General features: G+C 47.3%; 1 protein-coding gene across 1 annotated transcript in view; it reads right to left on the bottom strand.

Moving 5' to 3' along the window:
- Positions 1–2,805: 2,805 nt before the first annotated feature.
- Positions 2,806–18,753, bottom strand: part of Smc1 (structural maintenance of chromosomes 1) — a 102,477-nt gene continuing 86,529 nt past the window's right edge. Inside the window, exon 11 of the mRNA XM_077685372.1 lies at positions 2,806–2,945. Within this exon, the coding sequence (XP_077541498.1) occupies positions 2,886–2,945 (60 nt within the window). The 3' untranslated portion in view covers positions 2,806–2,885. The remainder of the gene's footprint in view (positions 2,946–18,753) is intronic.

Below are 18,753 nucleotides of genomic sequence, written 5' to 3'. Positions count from 1 at the left end.
CGGATAAAAAACCACTGCACGAATCGACCAGATATCGCCACGAGATAACGGCAACTACGCTCACCGACCACGCCAATTATTAAACATCGTGTTGTTTTCGAAGGAACATTAGACCACAAAGGAACTGGCAGTAGAAGAAACGCTGCAAAAGCAGCTGTAGTGCAGATTGCAGACGACGACGACGCCCCAGCGGCTGCCACGCTGTGTTGCCAACGTAGCAAGGAAGCCATGGTCAAAGCGCTGTAAAAAATTATCCGCGGCATTTTGCCAGGTTTAGCCACCGCAGCCGTAAGAAACTAGGCAACACTGTCTATGGGCTCAAGAAAAATGACGTCACTTCCTCCACACTTTTTGCAATGCATTGGGATGCTAGGGGCCTCTCCTGAAAATTCTTTCCTCCATGCACAGCACATTGCCATCTTTAGAACTTAGCCAACCAGATTCATTCTCTTTGCCCGGCTCAGAGCCTGTTACAAAATGTTATCTGGTTGAAATACGTAAGACGACGACGAAGAAGAAACAGAGGCAAGGAGCCATCACACGGGCCCTGGGGCTCGTGATATCATCATCTTCCTCTACCGAATTATCCTCTCGAAGCTCTCAAATGGGTCCTGAAAGGGGTCCTGAAATACCTTCCGCCAATGCATGGATGTACATGAACCAAATAAAGCAATGTATTAGCAATCTCCTCCCGCAAGAATTTTGTTAAAGCGATGAGTATTAGCTGAGAAATCATAAATAAAAAACCGCGCATAATCGTCGCGCCGCGTTTCCTCCTCCTTTCAACTTACTCTCCGCTGTTTACGGCGCGCGAGCCTTCTCTCCCATGATGCTGCGCTCCTCAGCGGTGACGTACTTCCGCTATTGCGCTGCTCAGACTGCCGTCTGCTATGGGCAAGCTTTGTTGACACCATGAATCCCGCACTCCGCTCAAGGCCGGCAAAGCAAACAAAAAATCTGGCCGCATGTGTGTGGCGGCCTGGCCTTGCCCTTTCGCGGTGTACGTTGCTGCAGTTGCTATCGGTGGCACGTGACTTTTTATCGGCGGCGAACTCGCAGCCGCACGGGGAGGATCGTGCGCTCGTTCTCTTTGATGCACCGCACACTGTTTATCCAAAAAGCGCCATATCAGATGTGGCCCCACTGGTGCCAGGTCTTATTTTGTGGCGGTGGTAATTCCTGCCGGCGGCATGCGAAAAAGCCATTTTAAACCGATACAGAACCCGTGCACAAAACATTTCAATCATGTGACCAGTTCAGCTTGGGGCGACGCGTGGTGGAGGGCGGCAAGGTTGGCAAAACATGCCCCGCCGCGGCTCTGAGCTTTCTAGCGCTGGAGCGAGCACCATTTCTTTGACAATCTCAAACATCGGTTGGCTTGGCAACAAGGCACAAACCACTCTAGAAGTCGGTTACTGTTCCGTGATCCCGGTTCAGCTCGGGGCCCCACCTTGCGACATGTGGGCACTGCAGGCGTACCACTCACTCCCATTGGGAAGTGCGAGATGCGTTTGGCATTACAGGAGGCGATGGTGTGTGTGTTGTGGACGCCTTTGTTTCGTGATGAAATGCGACGTTGTGCTTCTGTGGGTGGATAGTGCTTCCCATGGTCTGGATTATCTTTCTCGAGCGACGTACGACTCAACCTCGCATGGGGTATGTGCAGTGTGCGTGGCTAAAAGCCATCTCGGCTTATGCACCAGAGTTAAGTGACCTGCTGTTCGTCCCCGCAAACCGCGCGCGAGGTGAGTGCCGAAGTCACGACGGGCAGAAGGAGGCAACCCATTGTCTGTCAATTGCGGTTCAGACTTGCAACGCATGTTGTGACGTTGTGTTGGTTCGAAACGCATCTCTGGATTGTTTTGAAGTTGAATAAAATGTGTGCGTCAAACCCGGGCATTCGGCTCAGGGCTTTCTCTGCGATTGCCCGAAAGAAGTGCCACGGGGCTTCAACGCTTTCTTTATGGAACGTACTCAGGTAAGAGGATATCCATGTCGTGTTATGGCCGTGTTGCAGTCAATACAAACGGTTAAGCGTTTGTTTACACTTGTTTCGTTTGTCGTAAAATGTCAAAGCACTCCGGCACTCCGCTGGCAGATCAGCCGGCGAGCCGACGCTGAGCAGACGACTCATCTCTTTGCCGGAAGTGCGTGAAAAAGCCGCCCAATAGCAGGATGTCTAGCTCATGACGAACATCTGGGAATCGATGATGTAGACATGTGAAGATGGCGGCGTCCAAAAACACGAAGGGAAGGGTGAGAAAAAAGCGACTAACTTTGCGTCAAAAGTGTGAGCTTTCCGCTGCGCGTAAAAGAGTAATACTTGGCACAGATGAAATTGACGACCCAATCTAACGATTGCGCTAGTTAATTTAGTGTGCTCAAAACGCCTTTCAGGGCCCCTTTAAGTGCGAGATGTCAGTTTTACACTAGAAACAACATAAAAGAGCAATGCGTGCACAAAGAAGGGCATTTTATAGCATTTAGTTGTAACCTAAAAATTTTCTTGTTTTGAGTACAACTAAACTTTATGATTCTGCAGAGTCCGCACTCCACTCTCGGCATAAATCATTCCTCGTTTTTCTGCAGACAGCCATCAATTGCCTGATGACATTTCCGGGTCATTTTCCTTGATTGGCTTCGCTTTGGGACAAAATTTCCCAACAATTTCCCTGATTTTTCCCAGTATTCCCTGGCAGTTCGCAGTCACTAGACACCACAAGTGTCTTGGCTATACCGGTAATTTGTTCATCTGAAACATCTCTGGCACAGCTTCGCACGAGGCAGGGCAGCCACTGCAGCAGGCACAGGAACAGGAATGGCTTTATTTGGACAGCACTGGTCACGTCACAGAACACGCAGCAAGACTCCTGCTCCCCCAGACTTCACTCGGGCACTTGGGACAGGTCAATGGTCAGCACACGGCTGATGGTGCACTCCCCGGGCTGCAAGCAGGCAAGAGAACCCAGCGTGAGTGCGTGGCACATGGGCGAAAAAATCAATCACTCGGCCACCAGGGCGGCGCCGCCTCCTTTGTCGTGGACAACGAATGCACCTGGTTTCCGAAGGACACTCCCGACCCCATTCCCCAAGTGACCCTGTGCTCACTTTCGTACCGGGAGAACTTTTTCTTGTGCAAAATCTGAATGGCACAGAAATACAAAAGGCACATGATAAATAGATGGGCACTATAACGGATGTAGCTGTTATTCAGGAGGGAAAAAAAAAAAAACACCCAAAGAATGGAAAATTGCTTAAATATACCCAGCCCTGTTAGTGTCCCATTTGTTTCGTTATACGTAGCGCAATTCAATAAGAAATATACACTATATTCACCCAATTTTAAGCACCTCGTGTTGTAGCGTGAGCTACTTTGGCCGAGGTTGAGCAGTTTTGTGTGGCTCCTGGAGAGCCGTGCTGTGCATGCGCGAGGAGCAGTAACATGACACGGTGCACAGCCGGCGCGCCTCGCTGGTCTGCGCATTCCAGAGGAGTGACGTCATAGCCGCGGCAGACGCACTGGCGCCGGCGCGTGCCAAGCTGTGCGCCTCCGTTGCGCAGTAGCCAAGTGCGACTCTGCGCCGGAGCTGCTCGACACCGCACGTATATCCTGGCATAGCCAAGCTAAGCCACTGCTAATTTCTTCCCCCCAATTGCAATGCCTAAAGTGAGGGGGTGCTTACATTCAGAAAACCTAAATTACCCCTTCCCCCAGCCATTTTTTTTCGCAGACAGGCCCAAGAAATAATGTTTTATTTGGCAAGCATTTTAAAGAAACATAGGCACAGTGAATGTACTGCTTCACTCTCACAACCATTCAAGTCCAGTGTGCCACCTGGGCCATCGCTTGCAGTATCCCAAAGCAGGTCATACTCTGTTTCACTGAAGGGGTTTGTGATTGAGAACTTCATAAATGACTTGACCACAATGTCACTTCACGGGTCTTAAATCCACCAAAAGACAGTCACATTTTTTTTTTCTACATGCATCAGCAATATCTGTAGTCAAAATAAAAGTTCTAGCTTGAGCGGTTCCTGGGCTGCAAAAAACAACTTTCAGCTTTTTCAAACCCTAGGAAGAAGATTGGTCTGTTGGTTGCACTAGAGCTTTTTTTTACTGCAAGCACTGTGACTTAAAACCATACAAGGCACATAAAAATGAAGCTAAATAGGTGCACCGTTTAATAATTGAACTTTTGAATGTTTAAATGCAAAATGTCGGCTGAGAAGGAAATTTTTGGAGGAACAAAAAAGTGCCAGATTAGCACGTTTCAAAATAAAAAAGTTTAAACTGTTTCAAACATATAACTTTTTTTATGTGCATCAACATAAAAATTTTTAGGTGCCTCCATAAAAATGACAGCTTTAGGTCAAGCAGCTTTAGGTCAAGCCAGCTAAAATGCATCCCTTCTAAATCTCGCAATTTTTTATGTGTAGGGGTCCTAGAAAAAATTTTATGCAATAACTGCTGGGTTGTGGAATATACAAGGCATACAAGAATAAAGCTATAAAGATAGGCTTCCATATGAGATACTTTTTGAGCGTAGTAAGGGGTGGAATGTAAAATTTTATTTATCAAAGAAAAAAAAAAACCTAGCAAGTTTCAGGAAAATGCCACGGATATTCTGCCAACAACAAAAAACAATTAAACGACAGAAATTGAAGTATACAAACTGTCCTCACATCTATTAGCAATTTTCTGAGTAAAATTCGATGTCTTAGCTCATGCGGTTCTACCCCAGCTACAAAAAAATGACTTGCAGCCTTTCAGTTGCGCAGGCAGACCTGCCAGGTTCGCCGTGATGGCATTAGGGAGATCTGTCAGGGGAAGGGGGGGATTAGAAGTAGCACAATAGAATATTTTACACGCATTTTTAACTTAGTTACAACAGAGCAGGTACCGAACTGTGTCGTCCAAACTACTAACAACCTACACCACTAATCTTCAACATGGCTGACGCCGCTCTTTTCGTGAAGTCCTATGAATTACTGTCGAGGCTAACAATGTCCGCCTCTGCGACACTTGGCCAAAAGAACGTGACCGAGGCGTTATCAGACTTGGATGGTCGGAATAGGGTGCGACTTTTTTCCGCTCTGCTGAACTGCCTCTCGCATTCAGCACCGCTGCGGTACAAGCGGTTCAACTTCTGCACACGGGCGACTACGCTTTTTGATCTCTTCGCTGATAACGATGTCAAGTAGTGTGGGATTGCATTAAATTGTCAGGTAGCTCCGGCGCAATGAGGCCATACTTGGAGAAAGATTTTGCAAAACACGGGTAGTTTTCGGAAGGTTTTTGTTTTGCTCGTACAATCGTACAAAAGCATCAAAATTCGGGAGTCTCCTTTCGGGAAATCTGGCAGGTATGCACAGGCCACTGGGCAAGGAAGCCTACACGTGGATCCGTCAAAACACCAATCTTCCTCAATGAGAAGGCAACAAGTCCTGCCTAAGTGTTCCCCTTAGGTGAGAAGATAACACTCGTGACCCAAACGTTTTATTTATTTATTTATTTTATTTATTTATAATATCGCAGGCCTTGGGTGGCCCAAGCAGGAGTGGTTTGTTTATACATCAATGATGAAAACCAGTTTTAAACAAGATAAAGAAAGAGGAAGATAAAAATATATAAATTGCAAGCACGAAAAAATAAGCAATGAACAATCGAAGAAAACACCAAAGAACAAAAGAGGGCTAATCAGAGCATATTTCAGACATACGGCACATAAGACGGTAGCGATCAAGGCAGAAAAAAAAAGCGAAGCAAGGCAGCAGTGACTGTGCACAGTAGCGTAGCTCAGATTTTACACAACTAGATATGGAAAACCAACCACAGGATAATGGCACCGTTACATTTTATTCTGCGAGCTGGTTAAACAACTGAGGAACATTATTTGATAAGAAGGTTTCGGCTGGCAAGGTATTCCAATCACTTATGGTGCGCGGGAAAAAGGAATTTTTGAATTTGTTTGTGCGTGCAAAAATCGAGTTAAATTTAGGAGGGTGAAAGTTCCTGGTGGGTCTGTGGGGCAAAAGGTTTAGATAAGGAGCAGGGTCGAGTGCAAGTTTACGGTTCCAAAGCTGATAAAGAAATTTTAGTCTTGTTATTTTTCTTCGGCTCTGTAACGTCTTGATGTTGTTTGTTTGCATTAAAGTGGTAGGCGAGTCATGTCGGCGGTAAAGATTATATATGAACCGTACAGCCAGCCTCTGAATTCGTTCAAGTTTGTTGATGTCGTTTTTAGTGTACGGGTCCCAAACGATACACGCGTATTCAAGACGAGGCCTGACTAGCGTGTTATATGCAAGAAGTTTAACATGGGAGGGGGATTTTTTCAGTTTGTGTCGTAAGAGGCTGTGCTTACGCTGTGTTGATGCACAGATTTTGTCGATATGCATTGACCAGGTTAGATTATTTGTAAACATTATTTGTAAACCAGATTATTTGTAAACATTAAGCTGAGATATTTAAAGCTATTGGTGTGTGAAATTTCGACTCCCTTTACACAGTAATTGAACATAAGAGGACATTTTTTATTAGTTATGCGCATGTACACTGTCTTGGTTTGGTTAAGCTTCATTCCCCCAATTGTCGCACCAATTAGATATTTTATTCAGGCTGTCGTTGAGGGTAATTTGGTCATTAGTTGATTCAACAGCTCTGTACAAAAGACAATCGTCCGCAAATAAATGAATACCAACACTTTCGTGTACGCAAGATGTTATGTCATTTATAAACACCAGAAATAATAAAGGCCCCAGGACACTTCCCTGAGGCACCCCGGAGTTAACCGATCCAAGATCTGAAACGTGACCACTGACATCAACAAATTGTTTTCTATCTTCAAGATATGAGGCAATCCACTTTATTAGAAGATGCGGAACATTAAGAGTATCAAGTTTATAGAGAAGACCTGAATGCGAAACCCTGTCGAATGCTTTGCTTAGATCTAAGACTACTGTGTCAACTTGGCCGGACTTGTCGAGAACTGATGAAAAGGTGTGCACAATAGAAACGAGTTGCGTGGTAGTAGATAGGCCCTTACGGAAACCGTGCTAGAAGGGTGTTAAAATATTCCAGAAATTTAAAAAGTCGACGAAATAGTTGGAAATAATATGCTCCATGAGTTTGCTGCATGAATTGAGAAGCGAAATAGGGCGATAGTTAGTAACCATGGCTCGATCGCCAGCTTTAAAGACAGGAACTGTACGTGTAATACGCCACTTGGTGGGGACAACACCTTCAGAAAAGGATAGACGGAATATAACAACTAGAAATTTAGCTATGGATTCGGCATACCGATAGAGAAACATGTTTGGAATCTTATAAGGGCCTACAGAGGATTTCAATTTAAGATTAAGTAACATTGCAACGATTCCTTCATAATTGATAAAGTCAGAGTTCAGTCCGGTTGCATTACGTATCTCTCCAATGTCATGACAAGGCACTGAATTAGAATAAACGGATTGAAAGAAACATTTAAATTCAGTCGCAATCACCTGTTTATCGGTTATAGTTTGACTTCCTATTTTTATGCTATTATGCTATTAATGTCGTCACGTCTTCTCGCATTTAAGTGATGCCAAAATTCTGAAGGATTACCGTAGTTTTAATAAAATTAGGCAAGGTGGTGGAATAAAAAAATTGCTTACTCGCACGAATTTTATTTACTAGTGTTGGCGGAGGGTTTTGGATAACGAATTGTTTATCTTTAGTTTTTTCGACCTTTTGATCCTGCGTACATGCAACCGAACTGGCTACAGAAAACGCCACACAAACTAGAATAAGAAAGACAACTGCTCTTTGGTTAGCCTCTCAACTAGGCTCCCATAATGCCAAATCATCCAGTGCTGCTGCTAACACCATGAAAACCCACCGAAGATGCAGCGAAATGATACTGCCAACTGCGGCACCAGTAGCGGACAGGCTGCCATTTTGATCTGAACACTTGTGAATCCAGCACATTTTACGGGGCAGCCACAATGCTTCTCTTTGGGCTAATTTCGGGCAGTATGTCTGTTCTTTGCATTGTGCGGGTACAGATAGAGAAATAATGATCACGACCGGTGCAGAAATAAAAAGTTATTAAACTTTCAACGCTCCAGATACGGCAACACAGCACATGGGCGCTACGATTGGCTGAGGGTGCAATATTTTGTGTATGACCCAACGACCCGAAATAATGCTTAAAGCTGTATTATTATACGGTGAAGACGTCTATGGCTAGGATCCAGAAAATTGTACTCAGAGAGAGACAAAATTAATAAATAATAACAAAAGTCCAAGGGCCATGCCTTGTGACACAAGATGACATGCAATGGCAACTTAAGCCCCAAATACATGGACTCGAAGAGAAAGGGTCGAGTCGCCTGGCGGGTTCAGCTACATGGACCGCAGCCAAAGAATTGAGCCGAGGACAGTGGAGAGGCTCCAAAAGGCAGAAAGAGCTCACGATTCTAACACGCATCCTCTTTTGCTAAAAGGTAGCCTCAATAGGTGCGTGCACGTTACAATCGGGCTCAAAACAGAAATAGGCTTTCAAGCGGCCAGCACCATTGCCATGCGGAACGGGCACCAAGTCCCCCCAAAATCCAACTCAATCCAATAAAAACCATCGGTCAACGCCACGCGAGTGAATTTTGGCGCACTAATTCCTCAATGGCATGCTGCATACCTTGGTCAGCTGTTGCACATTTTTTGTGAGGCTGCAATTAGCCTGTCACGTCTAGAATTATGTGAAGATAAAAGCACTTGAAATCGCAAGCAGCTTTAATGTTCCCCGCTATAACTAGCATTTCCAGCAGCAGATGGATAAGCAATCTTATGAAGCACAATTCATTGTTGGCTCCCACAATTGCATATGCCAAACAAAATCTCTTTTTTTCCAGGTACGTGGTGTCGTGTCTTTTTCATCTGCGCGGTAGAGTCAGTGTCAAATTATGTTTTTCCGAATTTTCCTGCGCAAACTTGTCCGCACGTCACAACTGTGGGCGCGCAAGAATCGCGCAAATACGGTATTCAGCAGAAAGCTGGGCGAGTTGGTAAGGGTTCATGGTGAAACGAAAGCACGAAGAGGCAATGACAACCCGGAGGAACGATTACAATGGGGCAGAGCGCTACTATCAATTAAACTTTTACTGAAGAGACCCCAAATAAGATACTGCATCACTTGGACCAGACACAAGCGAACCTACTGTTAGGTAGCATCCAGATAGTCTACTTCAAGATTAGACACACATACGGAGGGCGACTTACACACTTATCACCCATTTTCACAATGTGAGCTGCCACCGCGAATTCGTGTCTTTTGGTCACGGTATCGATATACAATTGTTGTTTCATCAAACAAAGGATGGCATCCACACAACGAGCAATGCGCAGACAGGTTTGAAAGCTTATCAGTTTCTAGGGCCCTTTCATGTTCGCGCAGCCGGATATTCAAACAGCATCCAGTTTGCCCGGTATACACGTTTGCACTTCCATGGTATCTTATAGACCACCGCCATGTGGCAGCCCATTTACGAATGAGTGTGTTTGACGGAACAAAGGCCGGACCCTGATGCCCTTTCTTTCGACTGCCACGCAAACATGAGAAATCTTACTGGGGGCACTAAACAATGCGTCAACATCAAAACGTTTTGCCGCTTTTTTCAAACAGTGAAATCCTAGGCATGTAGGGCACCATCATGATCTTTCTTTTTCTAATTTTGCCCTGACCCGGCTGGGCTCGGAACAACACCCAGACCACCCGCCTCGTGAGCCTCTCACATACACGCCCGACGACAGGTTATCGGGGGAACCCAGCAGCTTTCAACCTAGCCACCTGGTGACCGAAGCTAGTACTCACAGAATGGGGACAGGATTTTGAGAGGGCCGACTTGGTGCACGATGCCATTCTTAGCAATTTTTGAGTGGGCTGATCCTGGTTTGGTAGACCTAGGCCAGAACCACCAACAGAAAAACCTAACCGTAGGTTAAGAAACTGGAGAACGTTGTCCTTAGGCAACTCGAAGGTGAAATTCAATTTAAAGCCACACTCCTTAAGGGGGGACACTGGTCTTAAAACAACTTCTTTTATTTTCAAGTAAACTCTGTGAAACTTGTCAGTCTTGCTGCTTTTTTCCCACTGATTTCAAATATGCCAGTATTTTTTCAGTTGGTCAATTAGTTACCAAGATAATTAGAGATAATTAGCCATTTTGCCCCAACAATTAACAAAACAGTGTTGGTCACAAAACTGTAATCTTTATATTTTCCATTACTATGAACCCTGCTGAATGCAATCTTGGAAACAGTTTTTTGATGCACCGCTTGGAACTAATTTTACGGCTCATTAAACTTCGGTAGCACCAGTGGCAAGGAACCATTTTCAGTGCCCATTTCAAACACCGAAGTTTAATGAGCTGTAAAATTAGTTCCAAGCGATGCATCAAAAAACTGTTTCCAAGATTGCATTCAGCAGGGTTCATAGTAATGGAAAATATAAAGATTACAGTTTTGTGACCAACACTGTTTTGTTAATTGTGGGGGAAAAAATGGCTAATTATCTCTAATTATCTTGGGAACTAATTGACCAACTGAAAAAATACTGGCATATTTGAAATCAGTGGGGAAAAAGCAGCAAGACTGACAAGTTTCACAGAGTTCACTTGAAAATTAAAAGAAATTGTTTTAAGACCAGTGTCCCCCCTTAAAAACTTTCAGGATGTCAACGCAAACTCTGTGGTACAGTGTAGACTATTTATAACGTAACCGCTTATAGTGCGGGACCGGATATAACGCGGGTTTTTGTGACCACCAGTTCACCTCCCATTGAACTCAATGTATAAACATACCGCTTACAATGCGGTTGGCCAAATATAGTACGTTCCTGCGACAGGCGGGCTAACCGTCAAAGACACAGCAGAGAGGGGCACGGCTGTAGCTGTCAACCTGCAGAGAATAGAGCTCTGCCTACGGTGTCCGCCCTCTCCGCCAGTTGGAGTACGGGAGAACTGGACCTGGTCACGGAAGTCAACTCCATTAACGATGGCCACCATCAAGTTGCGGGGCTGCAAATATTGCGCACATCGCAATTGCAGAACTAGGCACAAGTGGTGCCGCAAAATTTTACCGTACCACCTTCAGCGTAACGCTTAGCCACAGGACGACATCCATGGTCACCGAACTTGCCGCTCTGCATGCTGCTTTCGCCTGAATCATCGAGCAACCTGCACGTCAGTGGGCAATCTTCACGGATTCTCGGGCGGCCTTTCAGTGCTTAAAATCGTACCCAAAAGATCAGCTTGTTTTCAACTCTAAATGTAGAGCTTCCGTGGAATCCTGCCCACTGCGGTATAACTGGGAATGTCAAGGCAGGCACTGCGGCATCGATAGTACATGATCTGCACGATACCGTTCTCCAGAAAAGATGCTTCTGCCCTGGCTGGACGCCAAGGCTTGGAGATTTCAGCGACCTATGTGGGCTGTTGCGCAGCAAAATTACGCGCCGCTTCACTCCATAGACCCGCACGGGACCGCTAGGATGCCTGCCGGACTTTCCAAGCATGACGAAGCGGTTCTCCACCGTGTGAGGCTAAGTGTCGCTTACAAAAGATATTTTCAATTCAAGATGCAACAGGCCGCTTCCCCCTTCTGCGCTCTTTGTGACGTGCGCGAGGACTTGAACCACGTGTTATGTGAGTGTACGCGGTATAGAGCAGCTAGAACGTCCTTGGGTCTTCTGCTTTCTAGAGGACTAACTCTAAGTGACGTGCTAGGCCCTTGGTCGACCTCTAAACGAGCATCTCGAGCGACAAAAGCTCTACTGCCTTTCCTGCGAGGCACAGGACTTGACCAGACTTTTTAAACAGGACTCTATTATCGATTTCATTTTTTCATACATCTGGTGTAGCAAGCTAGGCTAACCTCACCAGTATCATTAAAGACTATTCTCCCTCTCTCTCTCCATTTTCTGGCGGGACTGCTGATCGACCGGCGCAGCTGGGGCATCATTTTAGGAAGGATGAAATTAGCCATCTGACACAGTGCACACCCCTTGCTCTCCTCTAACTTCGACACACAAGACAAAAATAGGCACCCTTTAGTTCGCGCGTATGTGATAACCACAACTGTCCTTGCTTGACGCACCTCGGAAGATAGCGACTCCCCTCACCGTCCGCGCTCGGCAAGTTGTTTCTATTACGCGTGAACCGCACGGCCCATTTTTGCACACGATTCGTGCACGTCGGTGTTGCGCGTGCATTTTTTTCACGCTCATGTCGACGATTCTGCACTCGCGGTGTCTTCTTCGCGTGGCAGTGGGAGGAGCCTGATGACTTGCACCGATGGGGAGACGTGCACCTCATGGCGGGAGATCCGAAACGCTCCGACCAGCTGGCTGGCCACGCCAGAGATGTTTAGGCCTACCACTGCGGTGTATTTTGATGGGCACTTTCACAAGCAACGTGGATTGTCAGCTTTTACCCACATTATCCACCATTTACGCACATTACCTACATTATCAGCTCTTTTCTTGCGTGAGCATCCTCGCTTGCGCCTCGTGCGGCATTTCAGCGAGCAGTTAGAAGCGGTCGCTGGAGCTGCCTGCAGCACTTCACGGCCAGGGCCGACGCCATGTTGCCGCCTCTTCCCACTCTTACCGCGCGGCACACCACACCAGTTGCAACTGAGCCGGCATCGCAGCGCCTGCGGCGTGCACTGCATGTTTTCACGAGAAGAAATCGCTCCATGCGGTTCACGCTTTAGACGTTGTGCAGATAAGCCTCCGCTCTTTTTCTTTCCGAACAAGCGAGCCGCGCAAAGCCGAAGATTTCCACCACCAGTATGCTGCGCTAATAAGCAGCCACCTTTGGCATCGTGAACGCAAGGTGGGAGTAGGTTTTCAGGTTCGGTGTCGGTGGCGATGGAACACTTCGCTTGTTGAATTCAGCGGTGTTGGCAGTGAAGCAGAAGAGATGAGAAGACGATGACGGGACGAAGAGGTGATGACAAACACAAACTGTATTTACAGTTATTTACAAGAGTCGGTTACAGAAAGTTGATTACAGGGTTGGTTATACATGGCCGTCTTAGCGATCGACCCTCCGAGTTACACCCTAGGTGCCATACCTTAGCGATCGACTCTGGGTTACGCCCTAGACGGCAAGGTTTACGTGCACTAAGCACGGAGGCTAGCTGGTCTCCCGCCCAAAGCTAAGTCTCAGCTAAGTCTGCCGCTTCCTATCTTGCACGGGAATATCATTCCTCGCTCCCATTGTATTTGATTGGTCAGGCCGACCTCTCAAATCCACCAATCGTCGGGTCGAACGCTGCCTTCTCCAACTTCGCGCACTTCCCTCCTCTCCCCAGATGGAGCGGACGCGAGAAGACGCGTACACGGGCACGGGACAGCTTTGCCACGGTCAGGGAGGCCATTAGGCGGCGCGGCACTTTCAAAAGCCACCGCCCGGGCTTACGCACTCCCAGCGTAACACGGTGGCCCCAAGGCGCGCAACCCCAAAACGGCGTTTTACTTCCTTAATTGGCCGCGCCCTTTCGGCGCATCCGAAGACAGGAGCCGGCGGCCACAAAGAGAAGCAGGGGTGGCGCTTACAAAGAACGTAGTCCCGGCATGGGCACCGTGAGAGTGACACGGTGACCTCGGAAGCACTCAAGGGCGCGTCATTCAGAGGCGTCCAAAAAGGGAAGCCGCTTTCCCCCCAAGAAAAACCAATTATGGCGGCGGCCATTAAGAGAAGCGAGGGCGGCAATGCGCGCGGCCGCGCGGCCCGCGCATTTTATCTCTCAATCTCCCTTCCTCCGCTATGCCCAAAGGCGGCAGCAGTCCTACAGTGGGGTAAAAAAAAAAAAATCCCGCTGGCGTTCTTATCACGTTCCGCGGTATCTGTTCAAAGACGCTATAAATGCAGCCACGATCCTCCAAAACAAACACAACAAAAGTTAAAGCCGTTCTCGCTGTTTGTAAGACCGCGCTTGTAATGTGCACGACCCTGCAGCAATGGCTGATGTGAGAAAAAAAAAAAAAAAACGATATAAAGACCAGGGCCCGTTTGCCCGTACGCATAAGTTCCCGATCAAGTTCCCGCTTACGAAAAAGACGCCAATAAGTCGAAGTCAGCCACGGAAAATAAGCTGCTTGCCAGAAAACCCGACGGAAACGTTACCTTAACCGAGCATTTTTATCACTTTCGGGCAAACAACTTATTACCTTGACAGCGCTAAAGTCGTAGTTGAGAACTTATTCCCACACTTATCGCGTTCGGGCAAACGGGCCCAGGCCTTTGCTTTTAAGTGCCGTGCATTTGAGTGATGATAAATAAACATGATGATGATGATAGTTGGGTTTTATTGGCGCAAGGCCGACTATGGGCAAAGAGCGCCAAAGAAGAAGTTCCTGAATTATGATGAGACCGTACATACTAAAACATGTGACTAAAAGTAAAGGTGATGCAAAACAAAAGACAATGGAGATGGCTGGTGTATAGGGCCAGGGTGATTACACATGATATGACAAGAGCTGCAGAAAGTTTACCTCAGCTAAAAACTTAAAAACACGTTGACTAGAAAACATTGGTTCGTCGGCTAAAAAGTATGATGGGTGCAAAGGAATGTGTTGTCTGTATAATTCAGGGAAATGTTTGTGTCGTGTTGTGTCAAGTGCCTTGCATGTGATTAGTATGTGGACTACGGATAGGCCCTTTCCACACCTGCTACACGTGGGTCCCGAAGTACCAGTGAGCAGGTGGGAGTGCGTCGCATGTGTGTGGCCCATCCGCAGCCTAGCCAGGGCGACTTCAGTGTATCTGTTGTGTGAGTCAGTTATGTAGCGTCCAAGTTGTGGTTTTATTATGTGTAGTTTGTTGTCTGTTTGTTGACTCCAGTGTAATTTCCATGTGTTACGAAGCTGTCGTCTGATGTGTGTCTTTAGGTCGGTGTAAGGTACTGTTGTAACGTCAACTGTAGTCATGAGAGCAGCATCACCAGCCATTTGGTCGGCGGCCTCATTGCCAGGGATTCCACAATGCCCTGGTACCCAGCATATAGTTATTTCAAGATTTGAGGCATATGCAGACATTAGTACCTTGAAAAGAGCATTTATGACATAGTTTTTAGATGACCTTCCTAATGACAGTGCCTGTACAACGCTTTGAGAGTCTGTGTACACAATGGACTTGGGAATTTTATGTTTGATGATGTGGTTTGTAACGAGTAAAATGCCATATGCTTCTGCCGTGTAAATACTGTTATGAAAATTCATTGTTTTGCTTACTCTAAAATTTGGTCCGTGCGCTGCACAAGATACCGTAGAACCAGTTTTCGACGCGTCGCTATAGAATTCTGCGCACCTGTACTTGTCCTGCAGGAACAGGAAGTGCTGCAGAATTGCATTCTTGGGTACCCTATTTTTTTCTACAAGAGTGAATGACAGGTCGCATGATACAGGACGAAGATGCCATGGTGCGATGAAATTTTGAATGGGTGTCTTGTGCGTGTCTGAAAGAGGGACCGTGAGTGCAGAAGCCTCCTCCCTAACTCTGAGAGAGAAAGGTAAGGAAACGGATGGCCTGTTTAAAAAGAGTTGCAAGTTTGATGTATTGTTCATGATGGGATTAAAAGGATGGTTGGTAAGGGACACAATCTTAGATGCATACAGCAGGTCAACATACTCCCGCTGATGCCCTAGACACCACTTGTCACACTCGACATAAAGGCTTTCGACAGGGCTAGTGCGGAAAGCGCCGCATGAGAGGCGAAGGCCAAGATGCAGCACTGGGTCGAGCATTCTCAGTGTGGTCTTTGTCGCCGACCCATACACGACACTGCCGTAGTCGAGCCGGGACCCCACCAACGCTGTGTACAGGCGCAGCAGGAGTTGTTTGTCGGCCCCATAAGATTGATGTGAGAGAACCTTAAGAATATTCATTGCCTTTAGGCATTTACATTTGAGCTGTTTGACATGAGGAATGAATGTAAGTTTTTCATCGAATAAAATGCCTAAAAACTTGTGCTCCTTGTTCACAGGAATTGGCACATTCGCAAGAGTGATGTCTGGGTCCGGGTGGACCCCACGCTTCCTGGAGAATACAACACAAGAGCTCTTTCCGGGATTAATTTTAAAACCATTCTTGTCTGCCCAGCCGGCAAGCTTCTTGACGCCGAGCTGGACTTGACGTTCGCAGATGGACATATTACATGATTTAAAAGATATCTGCACATCATCTACATACATGGAGTAAGAAATTGTAGGCGGCAGTGCCTTCTCAAGGGAGTTCATTTTTACTATGAAGAGAGTGCAGCTTAGAACTCCGCCTTGCGGCACGCCATTTTCTTGCACGTGTACCTTTGACAGTGCAGAACCAACTCTGACGCGAAAGGTTCTCTCAGACAAATAGCTAGCAAGGGTGTTAAACATACTACCAGAAACACCGAATGACTTCAGGTCAGTAAGGATCCCATAACGCCAAGCGGTGTCATAGGCCTTTTCTAGGTCGAAAAACACAGTTAAACAGAACTGTTTATGCACGAAGGCATCCTTAATATACGACTCTAGTGCCACAAGTTGATCATTCGTGGATCGCCCCGCCCTGAAGCCTGCCTGGCAGCTCTCGAGAAGGCCGTTATACTCCAAAAAGTACACGAGCCTCCGGTTAATCATCTTCTCGAGAAGCTTGCACAGGCAGCTGGTCAGGGCAATGGGTCGATAGCTAGCGGGAGAAGAAGGGTCCTTCCCTTCTTTCAAGAATGCTACAACTATGGCATCCCTCCAAGACTTTGGAATGTGCCCCGAAAGCCATATCTTGTTGAAAAGGTGAAGAAGTGTTACAAGAGTGTCTGTGTGTAAGTTCTGTATCATTGTATATGTAATGTTGTCTGGGCCTGGAGCTGAGGGTTTACACGTGCTCAGAGCAGCCCTCAGCTCATGTAGTGAAAACAGGGAGTTGTACGAAGTCTGTGATTTGTTGTTGTCGTGTAGGGACTTCTTTTCACAAGAGGCTTTATGTTTCAGGAAAGTGTTCGTGTAGTGTGCTGAACTGGACACGTGTTGAAAGTGTTGTGCGAGTGTGTCAGCCTGGTCTTCCAGAGTGTCCCCTGTTGTACTGACCAGGGGCAGGCTGTGTGTCTGTTGTCCTTTGAGTTTGCGTATACGTGTCCATACTTTCCGTGTGTCTGTGTAGGAGTTTATTGATGTTATGAATGTACGCCAACTCTCTCGTTTTGCCTCACGGCGCACACGTTTTCCTAATGCCTTGGCCCGTTTGAACAAGAGGAGGTTTCCCGACGTGGGGTACCGACGAAGGATACCCCACGCCTTGTTCTGGGCCTCTCGCGCCCGCCTACAGTCCTCATTCCACCACGGCCTCCGCTGGTTGCGCGGGGCACCAGAGACGTGGGGAATGGACTTTTCGGCGGCGTCGAGGATGTGCGCCGTGAGGAGTTGGGTAGCTTCTTCAACGTGTAGGTGTCCTATGGATGTGTGGTGTAGTTTGGATGTCTCTGTAAATGTATTCCAGTTAGCTCGTGCTTCATTGAACCTATTATGGGAAGATGAACTGCTTGGGCCTTTATCTATATATGTAAGTGAGGTGGGAAAGTGGTCACTGCCATATGGGTCAGTTCCCACACCCCACTCGAGAAGAGGAAAGAGAACTGCGGAGCCAATCGCCAAGTCAAGACATGAGTATGTGTTGTGTCCTATGTTATGGTATGTAGGCTGTTTACTGTTGAAAAGGCATGCTCCTGAAGATGTAAGGAATTTCTCTATGAGGCGACCTCGGGCATCCGTGCGAGAAGAGCCCCAAAGAGTGTTGTGAGCATTAAGGTCGCCTGTCAGGATGTATGGTTCGGGCAGCTGGTCAACCAGCGCCTCGAAGTCAGAGCTTAAAAGTGAAACATCAGGAGGAATGTATATGGAGCATACCGTTATCAACCTACTAAATATTATCGTTCGAATTGCCACAGCCTCCAGGATAGTGTTCAAGGTGACAGGGTGGCATGCTAAGGATTTGCGGGCGATTATGGCCACACCGCCAGAATAGTGTGTGCAGCCAACCCCGTCCTTTCTGTATACCAGGTAACTATTCCTATTCAAGAAATTTGTGTTCGTGGAATTCAGGTGTGTTTCCTGAACACACATTACACTTGGCTGATTAGCATGCAGAATCTCATAGACGTCGTCAAGATTATTTAGAAGGCCTCTGCAGTTCCATTGAACGATATTTTCTCTTCCCATTATTATGTATTAGAGCTGCTGGAGTGTGACTATTTATGTAGGGTCTTTTGGGGCTTGGACTCTTGGACGGGGTTTCTTTACCTCCTCTGGAGGTTTAGATGGGGGGACCCGTTCCTTCCGCTGCGAAGCAGACAGGAAGGGTCCCACATCCAAGTCATCATCTGATTTGGAAGGGGTACCCGGCGTACCGGACCCCCCGGACCTGGCACCCTTTGCGGTGCCCTTCGTTTTGGCCACGACCGCCGAGGGCGTCAGGAGCACCCCGGGTGGCACAGGCGGTGCGGCGGAGGTGGGAACTGCTGCGTTTTCCTCCAGCTCCATCTCCTCCGGGCCCTCGCATGTGCTTCGGGCCGGTGGAGAGGAGGAAACAGAGGGTGCAGCAGCATCCCCAACGGACGTGGATGCCACCACAGCCGCTGCTGACTTAGCAGGCGGTGCGGTGGCGGGTTGGGCTGCCAGAGGCAACCCAGGGGGGGGCGGGGGCGGGACCAAGTCCGACTCGCAGTACTGGGTCCCCGCCG

Source organism: Haemaphysalis longicornis, unplaced genomic scaffold (genome assembly GCF_048455015.1).
Source record: "Haemaphysalis longicornis isolate Haplotype H1 unplaced genomic scaffold, Haemaphysalis longicornis Haplotype H1 scaffold_9, whole genome shotgun sequence".
Classification (NCBI taxonomy): domain Eukaryota; kingdom Metazoa; phylum Arthropoda; class Arachnida; order Ixodida; family Ixodidae; genus Haemaphysalis; species Haemaphysalis longicornis.
This window is presented reverse-complemented; position numbering and strand designations above follow the sequence as displayed.